This window comes from Besnoitia besnoiti, chromosome IV (genome assembly GCF_002563875.1).
Source record: "Besnoitia besnoiti strain Bb-Ger1 chromosome IV, whole genome shotgun sequence".
In the NCBI taxonomy this organism is placed as follows: domain Eukaryota; phylum Apicomplexa; class Conoidasida; order Eucoccidiorida; family Sarcocystidae; genus Besnoitia; species Besnoitia besnoiti.
The window spans coordinates 1,386,210-1,404,994 of NC_042359.1; the positions used below are offsets into that span (position 1 = coordinate 1,386,210).

At 57.9% G+C, this 18,785-nt stretch overlaps 3 protein-coding genes across 3 annotated transcripts; all 3 read left to right on the forward strand.

Moving 5' to 3' along the window:
- Positions 1 to 1,782, forward strand: BESB_053470 (putative cell-cycle-associated protein kinase CDK; the record flags this gene model as incomplete). The annotated part of the gene is made up of 2 exons (XM_029363782.1): positions 1 to 1,048; positions 1,436 to 1,782. The coding sequence occupies 2 exons, from the start codon at positions 1 to 3 to the stop codon at positions 1,780 to 1,782; spliced, it is 1,395 nt and encodes a 464-aa protein (XP_029219705.1).
- A 3,867-nt stretch (positions 1,783 to 5,649) lies between these two features.
- BESB_053480 (uncharacterized protein) lies at positions 5,650 to 13,481 on the forward strand (the record flags this gene model as incomplete). The annotated part of the gene is made up of 7 exons (XM_029363783.1): positions 5,650 to 6,313; positions 7,001 to 7,324; positions 7,888 to 8,234; positions 8,686 to 8,897; positions 9,377 to 9,503; positions 9,769 to 9,880; positions 10,399 to 13,481. The coding sequence occupies 7 exons, from the start codon at positions 5,650 to 5,652 to the stop codon at positions 13,479 to 13,481; spliced, it is 4,869 nt and encodes a 1,622-aa protein (XP_029219706.1).
- A 2,802-nt stretch (positions 13,482 to 16,283) lies between these two features.
- On the forward strand, positions 16,284 to 17,594 carry BESB_053490 (uncharacterized protein; the record flags this gene model as incomplete). Its single annotated transcript, XM_029363784.1, has 1 exon — positions 16,284 to 17,594. The coding sequence occupies one exon, from the start codon at positions 16,284 to 16,286 to the stop codon at positions 17,592 to 17,594; it is 1,311 nt and encodes a 436-aa protein (XP_029219707.1).
- Between the last annotated feature and the right edge of the window lie 1,191 nt (positions 17,595 to 18,785).

Here is an 18,785-nt window from a genome sequence, read left to right on the forward strand (position 1 = left end):
ATGACGGCCGCAAAGAGAGCGCGGGAGGAGCCTTTGGTTGCGGGGGGCGTGTCTGCCTCGCATTCTGCCGGCACGTCCGCCCTCGCTGACGAGTACCACGGGGGAGCAAATGGCGAGCCAGAGAGGAAAAAAGAGAAGGCTGCTGCTAGTGACGCCGATCTCGTGGCTGCGCGCGGGACAAGTCGTCAAGAGAGCGGAAAAGCTCGCTACAAGCAGTGCGATGCCTTTCTGGGTGAAGGAACTTACGGGCGTGTGGAGAAGGCGCAGGATCTGCTGACGAACCAGATTGTCGCAATTAAAAAAGTCAAGGCGAATGCAGCGGCCAACGTCTTTTCGTCGCAGAGCAAAGATGCCGCCGGGGGCGTGACAGCCGACAAGGCGCGCGCAGCCCTTTTGCGGCAGAATGTGGGAAGCGTCGGTCTCCACTTCACGACGATTCGAGAGTTGAAGGTGATGCGCGAAATCGAGGAAGAGAACGTCATGGGGGTGGTGGACGTGTTTGTCGAGCAAGACTTTATCTGCCTCGTTATGGAACTCATGCATGGCGATCTGAAGAAGCTGATTGACAGCAAGATTCGCCTCTCGATTCAGCACGTCAAGTGCATCATGACGCAGCTCCTAAAGGGGCTCCACGCACTCCATCGACGCTACATCGTCCACAGAGATCTCGCACCCGCCAACGTGTTCATCAACGACCAAGGCGTGTGCAAAGTCGCCGATTTCGGTCTCTCGCGCTGTTTCGGATGCCCCATCGTCTCCGCCTGTGTGCCTCCCTCGGTGACCCCCCCGGCGTCCTCGCCCGCGGAGCCCAGCAAAGAGGCCGAGCAGGGAGTGCAGGGCTCCAACGAGGGCGGCACGCGAGGCGAGAAAGCTCAAGCGAGCGAAAAGGCCGGCGCAGCCCCCGTGGCTGTCAGCCGGAAAGAACTTATGACAGCCAAGGTCGTCACGCTCTGGTACCGGCCGCCAGAGCTCCTCTACGGCGCAGACCGCTACGGAGACGCCGTCGACATGTGGAGTGTTGGGTGCATCATGGCGGAACTCCTCACGGGTGCGGGCGACTGAATACCTCACGCAGCAAGCCAGACGCGCTGGAGGATTCTCTCCCTCGTCGGATATGTGCATGCCTGTCGGTGGATGTGGGTGCGCAGGGGCATGGCACACGTTTTTCCTCTTTCTTTTTGGTTCCATTGGAGCCGTGGGAAGACAGGCTGCGGAGCGAGCAGGTGCCCTGGCGGCGTGTGAGTCTCGAGGGTCCGCCAAGGGTATACTTTCCTCTGCTGTGGTGCTTTGCACATAGGCGAGCATTCGGCTGTCCGTGGAGATGCATTGCATCGGTGTGAATAGGATGCGTCTTTATCTGCGCTAGTAGAATAGGCCTCCCTCTGCGTCACGCATGTGTATCCACTGCGTCCTGCTGTCTGTCTGCGTTTCGCAGGGTCTCCATTGTTTCCTGGCACGAACGAGATTGACCAGCTGAGTCGCATTTTCTCGCTGCGCGGGACGCCGGACACTGCCTCTGGGGCGGACGAGAGGTCGGGGCTGTGGTCCGCCGCTTCGGCTCTGCCCTCGTTCTTCCCCTTTACGCACACAGACGCCAAGCCCCTCAAGACAGTTTTTCCGTTCTGCTGCAACGACAGCCTCGATTTGCTCGACCGGCTTCTCCAACTCGACCCTTCACGCAGAATCAGTGCTGCTGATGCGCTCAGCCACCAGTGGTTTCAACAGAATCCCAAGCCCTGCGCCCCGAAGGACCTCCCGGTGCATCTGCTAGGCAAATTCTGACGCTCCTACGGTGCGTAGTTTCGTACAGCCACCTCGCTCGAGGATTCTAGATGTTGACTGAGTGCTTACGCAGCAGCTCGACGACGGTTTTCAAAGTGTGTAAGCTTTCTTCTTTCGAAAGAAACATGAGGGAACGCGGGAGTCGGCCTGTGCCGCGCCCGAGAGAAGAAACAAGGGGAAGCAGCGCGCGGTCGGCATCAGACTAGAGAAAGAGTGTTTCAGACTCTGAGGCACGTCTAGATCTACATAAAGAGTGTTTTGTCTGTGCGCCTACCCGCAAACAAATGGATGTGGTGAAGGTATTGTTTTCGCAAGTGTACGCATACAGGTAAAAAGCGTCGACGTGCATGTTTGTACTTTCGGCAGACCAGGTACTATTTGTTTCGTTGTGTCTCGGAAGCTGCAGTGCACTGTATTGTAGAGAACCGCCAGTCGGCGTAATAGTCCAGCGTTCTACGACGAACTCCAGAGCCGTAGCCTCTGTGAATGGCAGTCGCAGGCAAACAGGGAATGATGTCACGCTAGGAATCGAGGTCCGTGCCGAGAGGCAGGACGCGATGGTGCGGTGTACAGTCGAAGCGTGGATGCAGACACGAATTAGAAGTTGGCAGCTTCTACTGCAGACTAAACGCGACCCTGGTTGCTGAGACAGCGAAAGATGAGAAAAGGAACTTAGCGTATTGGAACGGTCGCAAGAAGAGTCAGGCAGGTGCTGAAGCACACATCAAAGGTAACTGGATGCAAACAAGACCGAAACAGTCGCAGCTTGCTGCGGCAACCCTTCATATCGTCCGTACCCGATTGAATGTATATATATATCAAACGCGTTCCTGAGCCTTTTACGAGCTGTGTGTCCGCACGCAAGATATGTTGCACCATCGATTTCTCTGGAACGAATGACGCGGGCAAGGTCCCTCACGGAGGTGGCAGCGTCCCTTCTGTCGACGGTAGCTGTGGCAGGTTTCTTCGACATGGTATTCGGTCTTACTGGCAGATGCTGATGCGTTCCTCATGCCAGCGTGTTTGTCTCTTTTCACCGACGGGAGTATTCAGTCGAGCTGTCCCCATGTACATTATTCTGCCAGACCCCCTAACGCGGATGTGCATCATGCACTGCGACTATAACCATGGTGACATCCAGAGTGAACGGTTTTAGTCTGATCCTAAGTAGGCAGTGTGCTGAAGAGAGGCGGACTGATGAGTGAGGACATGATGTGCTGAGGCTGAATCCCTTTAGTCTGTTCTACGAGAGCGTTGGCAATTCTCCCTCGCGATGGTCGGCGGCCTCCTGACGGTGTTGCAATGGGGGGGGGGCACGTTTTGTCTGGCTTTCCTGTCTCTGTGTGGGTCAATCACTCCAGCCAGCATCGGTGTTCCACTTCCGTCTTCCCTTTGAGGACTGCGAAAATACCACTATTTCCCCAGTTCACAGTAAGATCCGCTTCTTGATTTTGCGAGACAGACGGATAGATGTGGTCCCTTCTTCTCTGTAGCATGCGCGACCTCCTCGCGCTTGTCTGGGTGTTTTTGCGGGCGCGTTTTCGCAGGCGTTGCCGGGATGCGATCAGTTCCTTTTCAGCAAAGCGACAACAAACGAGAACTTGGGCATGTTGGGATATGCGCTGGATATTTTCGTTTTGGTTCTGGAGACACGATTTCAATTTTTGTTTAGGGGTTTTCTAGCATCGCAAAGGAAAATTACTTTCTGGTGCACGCCCTAATCTGGGTCGAATGCGCCGCATCAGCCAACGCACTTCAAGCCGCGGATGGTGCACCTCGGCGCGCGACTGGTTCAAACGCTTGTCTCTCAGAAAAAGTCGAGGACTGGCGAAGCCTCTGGCTCGCGCACTGTACTGTTTTCAAGGCTGAGAAAAGATGCTGTCGGTTTGTCTCGCTGATTCGAACTTGCATAACTCATTCAGACGACTGTACGGTCCACAGTCTGTGGCATAGTGCAAGGTCTCGCTTCCTTGCTTCAGGAGCGAATGAAGTGGGAGAAATCGGTTATAGTTTCCCAATGTAACTCTACTACAGCATTGGCGTAGATGCATCCACAGGAAACTTCACTCCGTATGAATATCGTCTAAACGCAATCTGGTGCTTGTCGCCACCTCCATATGATATAACCAGCGCCGGCCTGCGTCTGCAGCACATGTCTGGTTGCCCCATGTTTCTTTTGAAGGTTTTTCCCGCAAAGAAGGGGATAATGCACATCCGCCGTAGGTTGGACCGAATGTTTTTTATCAAACGAAACCATATGTGTGTCGGCACCTGACCTCGAACAGCGGGCTCCTTTCGACTCTGACAAAAGCGAGAACTTCTGACGGGTCTTTTTGAACAGTCCCGAGGGAGCTTCGAAATTAGGGTTCAGAAACCTCCCGAAACCGGGCCGATGCCGACCTGAGAGTTTGCTCACTGAGTCCAGAACTCTGCGCCTGAGTCTTTCGACAGCTACTTTGTATAGTTTAAGTATCGGGGAAACCCAGTAACGTTCGGCGTCTCGTAGAACAGACTTGCGAGCTGCACGTTCGAACCGTATGTTACTCGCGTACCCGTTTTTTGCCCAGGGCTTTTTAAGAGCTTTCGGCGTCCGAGCGCTGCCTCTTTCCGGTGTTTTGTGTACGAGCAACGACTCGTCCGCAGCAGTATACTCGTGGTCTCCCTCAAGTTTGGAGTCTATGCACACTTCTCCGTGTACAGCTGGCATCGGAATCGTTCTGCACTCGGTGTCATGACCGGCGTTTTATGAAGCTCTTCGGTTAGTACCAGGAGCGCGAAAACGCTACATGAGCATGTGCGCGCGCACAGGACCGCAAAGTCCTTAGACTTCAAAGCGCAGTCTCGGACAGAGGAACGAAGCATAGGCAATGACTGTCACGTGCTTCTCCATTCGTTTTCTTGCTCTCAAACAGCCCTGCCATGGATGCTCGCTCTGAAACAGGTTTCTGTTTGCTGCATGGCCACTGGAAGTGCCATGCCCATTTCCGTATTTTGCCTTATGTCCATGCCAATGGAAATCGCACGGTCTCTGGCGCTTCCAACGGATATAAGATTTCATTCGAGGCACCTATGCAGTGCATCGAGAAACAAAGTGCAAGCGATTGTAGTCGAACTCCAAGTTATCTGTGTGCAGAGATATTTGCTGTTCGAAAATAATCGTTTTTACAAGGCTCGAGTCGGTATGGCGAGCGGCCGAGGCCATCCCTCGATGAACTGTAAAGGCGGCAGGTGCATCCGTATACCCCAGAGAAGAGTCTCCACGAACTTCAGCGAGCCGTACCTGCTTATATCTGACAAGATGCAATGCCAGTAATCATGTGTGTTTGAGTCTCGTACATGCTCCTGATGACGGCGAGGCTGACGGATGAGCACTGACGCGAAGCGTCAATCTACGGTTTAGGGTTAAGGATTACGGCGTTAGAGCCCAACCTCAGTGTTCTTACAGCATTCGATGACCCCCAGGGAAAGCACTGTTGGCCATACGCCTCGAGTCGAGGCTTATCTATGTCAGAGCCCTGTCATGGCTCCCATTATTCCTCCGCATTCATGCTGAGAGCGGTTGCACTCGTGGCCAGGACGCTGCCTGTAAAGCGCGGGTTTGTTTACAGCTTCGCCGCACCGCCCTGGGAGACTTGAACGTCGTTCAAGTTTTCGAATACCTGTTTCATGCTGACCTCCACGAGTGCGCTCTTCTCGCCGTCTGTCCTTCTTTTCCCCGGCAGCGTTTCTGCGGGGCGGTCAGCCTGTCTGCGCCGTCGCGCCACCGCGGTACCACAACCTCTCGTCTCTTGTTTGTGAGCTGGAGGCTCGTCCTGCCGTTCTGAGCGCCTAAATGAGCTTGAAACTATTTCACGTCCCTCCTAGAAAATGATGGCGCGCCGGCTCTTGCATGCGTCGAACGGCCGCCAGCCGGCCTCGCGTGCTCACAGCGGTGCCTCCGGGGGCCCGCGGAGCGGTCGCGGCCGAAATCCGCAGCACAGCGGTGCATCGGCTTCTTCGCTATCCTTGTCTTCCTCCTCTTCTTCTGCCTCTTTCTCTGCTGCCTCTTCGCCGCTTTTTCGTTTCCCTCCGCAGCTCTCTCGCTCTCTCTCTAGAAACGTCAGCGCCACCAACCTGCGGCCGCCCCGCCGCGGGCTGCCTGGAGCCAACGCGCCCGCCCCCCCGCCTTCCTCGTCCGCATCGTCTGTGCCTTCTGTCTCTTCGTCTTCAAGCGCCGACAGCGCGGACGCGCAGGGGCACCTGCCTGCCGCGTTTTCTGCGGTGAACGCCGAGGCCGGCGGCATCGGCTCCGCCGCCCCTTCAGCCGGCGGGCACGCGGCAGAGAGCGGATTCGCCGCCTCGACCGCCGAAAGCGCGAGTTTGAGAGGCGTGCATCCGTCAGGCAAGCACGAAAAAGTAAATCCGCGGGCCCTTCCCTTCACCCCTGCCTATCGCCAGTTCGATCTGTCGAGCTTCGTGGACAAACGACGCGTCTGCGCGAACTGGAGAGTCACTCACTTCCCGGAGATCTGGGCGCTCGCGAAAAACAGATGTAAGCGCTATCAGACACCCATGGCGTCTGCCACCATGAGCGGAAGTCTCCTTTTGTAAAAAAAACGCGTGCGACTGGAGTTCGTACACGGCCCTTTCACAGAGCTCTCCGTGGGCTCGTGCTCCCTTGTCCGCCGCAAGGAAACAGAGAATCCTGAGGAGATAATCTGCACACCAGTTTCAAAGACTAGAGAGCCATACGAAAAGGGTGTATCCCTTTTCCTCGAACACTGGCTGCTATGAGGCACGAGTGTGGGAGTCTACCAGAAAGATGGTGTCTCCACATCTGTATACTGTGCGTCCGCAGTTCTACATGGAGATGCAGTTATCCATACACATATATACAGATAATTGTATGAGTTAGGCTCGTGTGTCACATGCCGAGAGAAGGGCGCTGAACGACTCCAAATGTCCGTTCGTACCTTTCTCCCTCTCGTTGGGTCTACGAAGCGACCTACGTGTACGACATAACTACCTCTGCGTCGCCATGCCTAGATAGATAGATGGATAGATAAATATAAAGAGAGATGAGTAGATAGATAGACAAACAGATAGATAGGTATTTTTTTATGTTGAAAGCACCGGCTTCTGTACGCCTTGATTCCGGAAGGCCCACGCACTCGCGCGACGTCGGTCTTTGAGTCCTTCCGCGCTTTTCTTTCCTCCTACGTGTGCGTCTTCTCCGCAGTTCTTCGCGCGCCCGACGAGGATCAATACTTGGACAGCCCGTTGTTTGGCGACGCAGAAGTCGGGTTCTGGTTTCTGCGGCTGTATCCATACGGAGACTCGAAGAACGCAGGCTCGCTCGAGTTGTACCTGATGATTGACAGCTGCCTCTCTGAGGACGTCGTCGTTCACTACAAACTGCAGATCTTTAAACAGCACCCCTCAGCTTCCTTTCCGCTCTCGCAAACGCACAACAACCGCGACTTTCTCATCCAGTACGAAGACAGCGATCTCTATTCCAAAAATGAACCCGGCGTCGGCTATGGCCCTACGCACCTATGTGACGGTGAGCGAACGGCGTCTGCATGCGCACGCAGAATCCAATCGTCTCGATGGATCCTGAAGCAGAAAGAACTTTTTCAGCGATGCATTTCTGCTTACGTATACGCATATATGAGCGTGCGCATGTGCCTACCACAGTACGTAGGACTGTCTGCCAGATGTAGATCCGTCTTCTCAGAAGGTTCAATCTCGGCAGACCACAGCAGAACGCAGTTGCCATAGTGGTTCTAATGCACTTTCTTTTTTTCGACTCAAGGGCCACACCGTTTCTTGAGACCCCAAGAATGCTTGTGATTCATGTACTTATGCAGCCCCCAACATATATATATTTACATGCGTGTCTGTAATATTTATTTGCGAAGCCTCTCGATTTCCTTTTAAGCGCACACCAGCGGCTTCTCGAAACGCACTCGACGCATGCGTGACGCCTGACACCCGCGCCTGCATGCACATACATAGATATATGTAGAGACACGAACAGGTAGGGACAGAAATAAGAGGCGGGCGAGCATTCCCGCGCGGGAGCCTGGGCAGCGTGGCTGATTTCTCTGTTTGCATTCTTTGCAGTGAGCACGCGGCGCAAGGCGCGAGCGCTGGCGTGGGCGGACGGCAGTCTGCGCATCCGCGTGCTGATGGACTGTCCCATCTTGGATGCGCTGGCGGGTTTCCGCGCGAGAAGCGACAGCGGCGCAGCGAGCCGTCCGATCGTTGCACTGAAGCATTTGTCGTCAAAACGCGACGAAGATGGAGGCGCCGCAGTGAGAGAAAAGACCCACCCGCTCCAGCGCCGCGCGCCGCCCTCCCTGTCCGATGAACTCACGGCGTTTCTCGATGAACAGGAAACCGACTTGGAACTTCTCTTCAACGGAGAGGTCTTCGACGCAAGCAAGCTGATTCTCGCCTCCCGATCCAAAGTACGACAAACCGCCGCTGCGAAGAGACAGGAGACTTACGTCCGGCGCAGGCAGCCCTGCGTGGAGAGACACGCAGGCACGCTGCCACGGGGGTGCTGGAGGTAGAACTACAAATCTCTCTCTCTATATATATATGTATAAGCAGAGAAGTGGATAGAGAGGCGCGTGGAGAGCCGGATTGCCGAGGACACATACGCAGAATAGGGGTTTTAGACAGACGCGCTTTTCAGGACGCGTAGATGCCGGCGCGATCCCTGGCATTGAAGGCGCTACAACGGAGGCAGAGAGGCGGAGGCCCGGATGGAACTAAAGAGGGAGGGCGGCAGATGAGAGACACAGACTGAGAGAGACGGATAGACGACGCGAGGGAAGGGCTCCGGGCGGGTTAGGGAGCTTGCGTCTTGCAGGCGAGCGTTGCAGGTTCACGTCTGTGGGGCGTTTTGCCCTTCAGGTCTTTCGTGCGATGCTGCGCGGGCCTTTCCAAGAGGGGAAAGGAGAGTCCTCGGTCGCGAGTCCAGTCCCTGTTCGCGGTTTCCAGAATCGCAGCTGCGCCGCGTCGGAGTTGGACCAATTCCAGGGAAAAACGCGAATAAATCTTTCTGAAACTGCAGGCTTGACGGCCGGCTCTCTCCGCAATCTCCTTATCTACATGCATACCGACACGTGAGGCAACACCCAATCGCGAGCTCGAACCGGCATTCGCATGAGTGGAAGGCAGCCCGCGAGCTCACACCGCGATTCTTACAGCAGGCGCGCGAGTCCGGCACTGACAGCGGCACGCCTGCGACCGGCATTCCACGCAGAACCAGCTGAAGAGTCAGTCGCGAGGCTCACAGGCAATCACTCGCCAAGGAGAGCCCCATTCTGGGCACACACACCCAAGCTGGCAGCTGCATGGCCGCGAAAAATCTCTTGCGCTCAGGCATCTCTGCCGCAATGCTCACACCTGCAGCGCACGTTTCGTTACGGCTGCGCTCCTACACGTGTCTCTGCGCGCACAGGCATACCTGTCGACTCAGAGCGAGGCATGCAAACACATGGCACGCTGCACTCGCCTGCTGCACTCGCCTGCTGCAGCAGATGGACATTACGCGGCGCGCGAGTCTCTCTGCGGAGTTGGGATTTTCTGTCGTTGGCTGCAGGTGCCCTCTGTTGGCGAGCGAGGAGGAGAGGAAGGACGCCGAGGCTGGTGCGCCGCTGCTGAACGAAGTCGAGCGCGTGAACGCCCTCCTTGAGCTCCTCATCGCTGCAGACCTTTACGACGTTCAGGTAAGTCTTGCTCTCCCTCTGCGTCTTGCATGAATAATAGAATAGGCGTGGCGTTGTGCACGACGCATGTGCGGTTTCGTGGACTGGGCGCCTCCCGTCTCCCCGCGTCACATTCCTTGCAGCCGAGAGGCTCCCTCGCGGCCGAAGAGCCTCGCCAGCGCGTCGCACGCCACACAGCGCGATGCATGCAAGCCAGCGTCGAAAGCAGATGTCTGAAATAGCTGCGGGTCTGCCTCCGCGTGTCTGCCTGTGCATTTCTGCTCAGAGTGTGTACGAGCGCTGCATCGACGAGGTCATCAGTCGCCTCTCGCGGCAGAACTTCGCGGCGATTCTCTTCTGTGCAAGTCGCATCAACTGCCGGCGCCTCGCGAAAGCAAGTAGGCAAAAACAGCAAGGAGTTCTGCGATCGCACCTCGCGGCTTGGAACAGAGTCTCTCCTGTGCCCGGATGCGCGTCTCCGCAGCCTCGACAGTGCCGCAGGGGTGTACGAGCAACGCTGGAGTCCATGCCGCGAACACAAGGTCGCGGGCCTCAAAAAAGAGAAGGCAGCCCTCACGCATGCAGAGACGAAAACGCGCGCGTGTGCGAGTCCGCCTTGTGGATGCCCTGCCCGGTGGCGCATAACCAGGGGACGATCGAACCATCCCCATGGCACGTCGTCTGCAGATGGATATACATACATACATATATACGACGACACGCATGCTTTTGAGTCTGTACATGTGGATATATTTATGAATATATATGTTTATATATGTGTATGCATATGTGTATATATATGTACGTACACGTATATAATGTATGTATCTGTATATATATGTATATATATATATTTATATGTATGTGCATATATGCAGCGACGTGGCACTTGTGTTTTGGATTTGTGTGTTTGCAGCTCGTCTGTTTGCCAACTCGCTGAGCGGCGGCGCAGTGGCGGGGAAGATGCTTCAGCTGCTCGAGTCGTGTTGGACCGTCGCTGCGCGCCCTGGCGGCTCCGCGTCGGTTTCCCTCTCTGCCTCCTCGCCAGCCCAAGACGCGCCGGCGCCCGCGAGCGAGCGCGAGACCGGGGTGAAAACCCGAGAGCTCGACGACAGCCCGCGAAGCGACGCCGACGTCGTTACCCTGGTGCCGGGGGGGTCAATTCTGCTGACCTCAGGGCAGATCGGCGGTGGGCGCGAAACGCCCAGACTCAACGCGGCAACTCAGCTCTGCAGACGGCGAACGTTCGCAAGCGCAGGAAGTGAGCACACAAGCCGCGGCAGAGGCGGCGCCGGAGAGGACGCGGAAGCCCTTGACAAGTTCCCTCTGTCTCCCCTCTCAGCGAGTCGCACGGGGCTCGGCGCCGATGCGAAGGCCACCGGCAACAAGCGGACCCGATGCGCAGTCGCGACCGAGGCTGGCGCACACGCGGAGGGCGACGGAGGGCGAGCAGAGAATGCGAGGCGCGGCGGCGCTGCGCCTGCCGCTCAGCGCTTTTCGTCGGGTGAGCTCGAAGGAGCCGAGAGGGGTGAAGAGCGTGCGCGCGTCTCGTCTAAGGCCTGTGGGCTTTCCCAGGCGCTGTCTTCCTGCGCTTCCTTGTCAGCCGCGCACTGCCTGGCAGAGGGAACGTTCGACTTCACGACGAAACCCGCCGGCAGCGGCCAACGGGCGTGTTCCTGGGCAGCGCACGGGCCGCGTGTCTTCCCGCGCCTGGAGTTGCAGGACGCCGACTTGGAGGGGCGCCTTTGTACGTGCCTCTCTTCGCCTCGTCGCGTGTGCCAGCTCGCCGCTTGCTGTCGGCGGTCTGCATGCGCCTCTCTCGAGGAAGCCTCTTCTCCCGCTGCGAAGTCTCACGCCTGCGCGTTCCCTCGCGCCGCTCAATCTGGCTCGGCGTCCTGCCGAATCGCGTGCGCCGCTTGCACGTCTTCGTTTCCAGCCTGCTTTACTGCGTCGCGGTCGGCGTCTTTCGCAGAGTTCTCTTCGCGCACGCCGTGCGCGCGCTGCTCCTCAGTCAGCGCCCTGTCTGAGCCCTGCAGCCTTCGCGCGTCGGCGACGGCAGAAAACAAGGAAGAAAGCCTTCCGCTGTGCGTGGGCATCGAGCACAGCAGCCAGCGCAGGGGGGCACCGCCTGCCACTCCGCAGCCGCCAGGCGAGCACGAAGCCCGCGACGGGCTTGTGCGGGGGACCGCGAACGCGAACGAAGTAGGAAGCGAAGGAGAGAGAGAGAGGCCCTTCCCTGCGCGTAGCTTCCGGCCGCCTTCGTTGTTCGGATCCCGCCCGCGGAAGAAACAACGCGTCGCCGCCGACGCCGACCCGCTGGCAGCTGAGACAGAAAGGCAGCTGCGGAGGAAATCCGGCGAAAGCGAGGAAGAAGAAGACCTCTCCGAATTCTGTCCGCGACGACCCTGGGAAGTTCTGCGGCGCGCCGTCGGCTCCTCCGCAGACGGGGGAGAGGAGGGCATGTGCACTACGAGGCAGGCCGCACCGAGGCGGACAGAAGTGGAGTGCAGCTCGCTCGCAGCAGAAAGCACGTTCTTTGCCTTGCAGGCGTCTCTGCGGCTCTCGCAAGCGTCGTCAGCGCCAGGAGATCCGCAGGCCCCCTCAACTCGTTTCCACACTCCCTTCGCAGCCTCTTTGCGCTCCCCGTGCCCTCCGCCCCCGCCTCCACCTCCACCTCCTTCTTCGCCTGCGTCTCCTTTGCGTTCCCTCCAGTTCGGTTCTTCTCGTGCCTCCTCGTCCCCTCGCTTTCCTTCTCAGGCCGCCCTTCTGCCGTCCCCAGGAGTCTCGAGTCCTTCTCCCTCGCCTACGGCTCCTCCCTCGCCCGCCACTCTCGCTCCTCGCGGCTTCCGCGGGCGCGAGGCGAGCGGCCTGCGCTCCACATCGGAGTCTCGACGCGAGAAGCGACCGAGTTCAGCCGGCTGTTCAGCGGGAAGGCTCTCTATAGACGCGAGTCTGTCTGCGCTCCCCGCTGGCGCGGACCGCGCGCCTGGGGGCTCGCCCTCCTTGGCCGGGGCTCCTGCTTCGAGCGAGGCCAGCTGCCTGGTATCTGCGTTGCCGAGAGATGCCTCATCGCTTTCTTCTTCTGCCCTCATTAGGTGCGATCCTTTTCAGGGGAGAAACGCAGCAGCGAGAACGAAGTCTCAGGAGGACGGCGGCCGCCCATCGCCCGCATCCGCACGCCGCGCGTCTCGCGCCTCTTGGCGGCTTTCCACGTCTTCGAAAGGTTGTGAAACGCTGAACAATCCTCTACTCACAGACGCGCACGACAAAGGGCAGCCTCCCCGTCTCTTTCCAGCCTCCTCCTCCTCCCCCTCTTCGCCGACGCATCGGGGGCACCCGCTGTTCTCCTCTGCGGCGCCCTTCACGGGGTCGTCCTCAGCTTCGCTGCAGGCCAGGTTCGCGGGCTCCTCTGCGGCAGAGTCGTCTGCGCGCAGCAGCGGACAAAGTCTTGAGGAAGACGCACGTCGCTCTGTCGGCGCTGCGGAGCTAGCAACCGCCACCTCGCCGCGGAGGCCGGAAGTCGGCAGTCCTGCCATCGGGCGGTGCGAAGAAGCGCGGAATGCAGCGAGCGCGGAAAGCGAGGAGGCGAATGCGGGCGCCACAGAGGAGAAGCAAAACGAGGGGCGTCGAGGGGATCGCGAGGAGGAGGCTGCGGAGCTTGCTGCTGTCGCCGAAAGCCTGCCACCCCAAGCAGAGACCGAAACGCGCTGTCCTTCCTTCTCCTCGCCCTCCTCCTCTCCGTCTCCTTTCTCTTCGCCTTCGTCTTCGAGTGCCTCTTCGTCGTGCCCTTCGCGAGCCGCTGCGGTGCCGCCGTCGATTGATTCGGCGGCTGCCTCCGTCGCTGTGTGGCCCCTCCCGGGGCGTGGAGCTGCCTCCCTCTGCCGACGTGGGGGGGAGTCGCTCTCGAAGCTTTTCTCGGCGTCGCTGGGTGAGAGCAGCGTCAGCGCGGACGACGAGGGACGCCTGGCGTGTCTGAAGGCGGACACAGGCGGGATTTAGCCAGCGTTTCCTCGCGCTCGGCTTCACAGACACCGAAGGCCAGCGAAGAAGACCAACTACAGCCTGCCGGGGTCGTGGGCGGCTGCACGTCATTCATCATGCTGCACACGTCCACGCGTGGATTTGGGCAGGGGAGGCAGTGACAAGGCGGCGAATCCTTCGAAAGTTATGCAACTCTGCCAACAACCGTGAACCACACACGCGTTCAGCATTCAGACACACGGATTTCTGTAAAGTGACGCGCTGACCGGCGTGGCAGACGGACTTCGTCACGCGTCTTCAAGCTCGCACAGCCCGCATGTGAATGTGGTGAAAACTCGCGCGGCGGTGGGAGGCCCCTTCGCATCGATTCAATAAGGCCACAAAGGCTCATGCATGCACCTGTCTATCTATATATCTATATATATAGATATATGTGCTTGAGGGAGGGCACTGGATAAGTGGATACCTACTGAGGCGCGTTCTGATGAGGCGGATACAGGCGCGTCTGCACCACGTGACAGCTGAAGAACGGAGGAGTCCACGAAGATCACGAAGAACTCGTGTAGCTTCCGCTAAATCATGCACCCCACATGTAGTCGTCAAAAAGTATAGCGAGTTGCATGAATATAACTGTGGTAGGAGGGGGTGCACTGTCGCGCGCGCCGAGTTCTCTTTCAGGATCTTCTGGTTTGATTCGAAGCATTTCTTGTCAGAGTGGAACATCGATGAACATGTGCAGTCTCAACGGATGCGCAGATTTCACAATCTGCACATGTGCGCATCATTTTTCCGTATCTCTGCGGGAGTGCATTTACTCACGTCAAGGGGAGTCTCCGCGTGTTTGTAGCAGCATCCAGCTCCAGCGCGAAGCAGTGGAACTTGAGGTGCTTTTTTCCAGCGACGTGATCTGTGTCCATCTCATCTCGCTGTCTCTCGTTGATAAACCAGGGAGGCCCTTTTTTGCGACATCTACTCGCATGCACTTCATCTTTCCTTCCTACGACCAAGTTTGAGTATGCTTTGATTCATCCGCCTTAAACATTGATACGCTTTTATTTTGAAATCATTCGCTTTTGATTCTCTTCTCACTAACGCTCTCACAGCGTGACGCTATCGTAAACGCCTACTCATTCTCCTGGTATCCTCCACAGACAGGCATTTTTCCGCTCCAAGATGTCCGCTGCGATCAGCAGAACTCTTGAAACTCTAGATCCCGCTTCCACGGAAACATACAATTCAACCGCCTCGAACTTCAGCTGTAAAAGACAGTGCCGAGGAGTGAGGCACACGCACTGACACGCAGCATCTAGCGCTGCTCCCTACGATCGCGTGGTTGCGGTCTTCTCTGGAGGGCGCCTTCGAATTCGATCGGGATGCAAATACTACATAAAGCGCGCCACGTCTACATTCCACACCTTAATTCTGAAGCTCAACGCTTTCGAAGCAGCGAGCGGCAGTCTAGCGTGCATTCTGGAGCTGCCCACTCCTGTGGCGGCGACCGGTTTTATGTGAGCAAATGAAAGACACTATTTCAGAGTATTCAATACATGTGATCCTGCAGATGCGTTGTACTGACTCTATCCAGCTGCGCAGCGAAGCACTTTGCGGCAGATGAGTATCCCCCAGCGCACTAAAAGGGCTGCATGGCGTCAGCGCCAGACGCCGCCGTGGAGAAGTCGCTCCCGTGACCATCTCTGCGAGAAATCAACTTTCAGTGCCTTCGCCAAAGTCGCCCCAGTCTCTACGTCCTTAAACAAATTCCAGTCACGCTGGAGTGCTTTCATGTGTGCTGCGCCACCGCGCTCTCACACTCCTTCACGAGCTTTACACGTCAGTCTCGATGACGCAAGAAACATCTGTCCAGCCCTTGGTTTTCGGTTTCTCAAAGCCAAGCGGAAAAAGAAATCTCTCTAGGTCTTTTAATGCCATGAAACCGCCGGCGACAGGCTTCTCAAGTGGAAGATCCTCAGGCCGGGTTCGCGCATGGCTATACAGAGGGAAGCGGCAAAATCGTGGTGTCTTGCCAAGCCCGGTGTCTTTTAGCGCATATCTCGCCTGAATGGCGGCCTGCATTTTTTCCCCCGAATAAAACTGAAGATAACAGAGAGGTCTCTGCGGTGAAGGAAAGAAGAAACCAGAGCGTAAAAAATGGCTATCAAATTTAAAACACCTGGAAAAAGTTCGGGAGCTGCACTTCCTGACTCAAGGGAAGAGACGCAGGCTAGCCATGCGGCGCGCAATCTTGTGTCGCCGCCAGCAAGGCACTCCAACGCCGAAACAGCACGAGGGATGCAGGGTCTTGCAGAGTAACCGTTGCTGGAAAGGAAGAAAGAATACGCCTTTAAACAATGCATGTTGTTTAGAGGGCGAGAACGCGTGGAGGAAACTCGCCTTAAGTTGGGTTTCGGGTAAACCCCGATACGCCGCCGGTGTCTGCCAATCTCTTTTCACAGTATTCCGCCTCTCCTCATAGTATGGAGGAGCTTGCCATGAGCCTCCGCGGGTAGAACTCCCGTTTCTTCGATGATTCAGGGAGTTCTCTGAACAAGGGATGGCTCTGTAATCACTTCTCCACCTCGCCTCTGTGCTGTGCTGTGCTGATTTTGGCTCTTTAGTCCGGCCTTCGCACCGGGGGATGTCTCTCCTCTTGTGAATCTCATCGTCGTTCGGGTGTCGCGTGAATGCGTCGCCTTTCCAAACCGTTTGCTGTTTAGACTTTTCGCTTTTTTTCCGACCTGTCAGAATCTCCTCGTTAGCGCTGGGTAGGTGTCTACGACACCTGTGCCTTGCAACCCAAAGGCCCCTTCGTCCGTAGTCACCATGGCGCCACAAGAGCGGTGCGAAGCGCATGCCGCGGCGCGCCTGGGCTGCCGCCTCTTTGCCGGGAAACGAAGGGAAAGGACAGTCTCGCCGCTTTCGACAGGGCCGCACAGCCTCGTTCGCGGCGACATGCATGTCGCAACACGGAGGAAGCCGGGGAGCCCGGCGACGCGCCGCACTCGGTCAGCTGCTTTCTCCGCAGCTCGCTGCGGTGTCTTGTTCTTTGTCTCGTGCTTCCTCTGCTCCCATTTCTGTCTGCCTTCTTTGGAGGGCGGCGGCGTGTTTGCCTCGTCGCCTGCAGGTTTCGCTTCCTTCCCTGGCGTATCGCCCGCTGCGGCGTCTGCCGACGCCTCGCCCCCGGTGAGCTTTCTTGGGGAAACAGCCAACACTCTGTCTCTCTTTGGAGGCGAAGAAGCGCCCTTGGGCGCATCAGCTTGGGGCGGATTTTTCTCCCGCGGGGGTGAGCACGGGGAAAAACCTGCAGACAACGTAGAAGAGAAGGACGAACTGGAGTTGCCGCTCCCCTCTGAGCTGAAGGAGACTGCGTCGTTCCTCGGCCTTCGCGCGAACGCCAACGGCGACGAAAAGCGAGATCGGTGGTTTCCTCTCCCCGCCGACGACTCCCCCCAGGAGCCAGGGGCGACTACGGCCGCGACCCGCCAGGCAACCACTCGCCCGCATCTCCGCCAAGCCCCCGCCGCACTGACGCTGCCCTTCTCCGCGATCCAGGGTCCACGAATTGATTTTTCGGACAAAGTGCTCGCCGCCGCGCCTACGTCTGCCGCTAGCGCTCCGTCCGCCTCCGAGACCCGCGCCTCGCCTACCGGCGCCGCGCCCGCTTCGGGCCTGTCTCCGAGCCCGGAGGCGCGGGCCCAGCAGGGGGGCGAAGAGACACGCGCCGCGGTCAAGGTCAGCGTGCAGCCGCACGCGTCGCTGGTGCAGGTTCGCGAAGGCGCGAAAGGCATCGGGACGATCTTGGCAGGGGCTGGCCTCAACACGCTTCTCGGGGGCGTTAACCAGTACCAAATGGGACCCTTTGCCCCCGCGACCCCCACGGCTCCAGGCGTGATGCCCGGCGCGGCCGCGACGCCCCTGGCGGTCCCTGCGGCGCCGCCCGGGGGTCTGCCTCAAATGGCTGCGCCTCCCACAGCACTTCCGGGCGCGGTGCCCATGGTCGCCGCCGCGGCGACGCCGACAGACAGTGGTACCAACGTAGTTGCCATCACGCTCGGCGTCATCGGTGGGCTCGTCGCCCTCTGCCTCGTCGGCGGGTGCGTATACACGGCTACGAGCAAAAAGAGGAAGCGATGAGCGACAACGTGGGAAGTCTGCGCACGCACTAAGTAGTCGGAGAGCAATCTGTGCCTGTTGCGGGTAGCCTCGCGTGGAAAGGAGCGACAAGGACGCCAGCGCGGTAGAGAGAGGAGGCGGCGTACCCTGAGCCATTTGTTGCTTGGAACGGCTGAAGCAGACGCCGTGTGCATTGCACGGCGTTCGAGCCGAGAGGGGCATTCGCGGCTTCGGTTCCCTTCCAGCGACAAGTTCAAGACAGTAGAGCGGAAGCCACGACGTTCTCTCGAAGCCTGTCGAATGCACATGCAACGGCTGGCGGGACTTGTTGCCTGACCGAGACACCTGCGTCAACCGCGCGTTTCTTCTTGCTCCGGCACATGCAGTTAGAATTACACATGCAACAACATACAGGTACTTTTGTAAAGCCGTCTGTGTCTGTGTACATTGCTGATGCACGTGAAGGGATAAAGTGCCGCGGTGCTGTTCGCGGTCTAGGGCTGAGTGCGCAGGTATCTCGCGCAGGACTCAGAGCCTGGTGCGGGCACCCGCTGGGGAGTGAACTTCTCGAAGCTGCAAATTTGTGTTCGAACGCACAGAGTGTATAAACGGTGCAATTCTCTTTTGATTCTTATCCTAAAGAGAACGCCCCAAGAGGAAGTTCCAGTACATGTGATAACGGTGCCTCCAGCACACGGGTGCCGTGACCTGACGAACCAAATTGGAGGTCGGCGTTGGCTTCATGTCGTTTCCGTCACCCTCGCACGGTCGTCCAGAGAAACAGGCGCTGCGAAATAGTCAACATTCGAGATCTAGACTGAGAGTTCGCCGGTTAGGGGCGAACAGATGAGAGATGTGGAAGAGGCTTGTAAAGAGTGAGTATCTACCGTGCCGGAATGAAACGTACGATATACTGACGCACCAAACACAGCTTATCCGCCACTTTCTTGTCGTTTAGGCACACTCCGCAGGTCTGCGGCATCGCAGTTGCCCGGGTACGCGTAACCGCGTGGCCTCGACACGTTTGTAACAGCACGTTTCCACCCTGGCAGCAGAGGGGCTGTCATAAAGTGCGTTGCTCGATGACTCGTCTTTTTCAGCCACCTCACCCGAAGAGGCGCGCTTTCTTCGCTCGCCGAAAAGGCTTTTGCTGTTGCAGTGCCAGGCGAGACTGGCGCTCGGGGGCGTCGGGCAGGATGCGGCGTGTCGAAT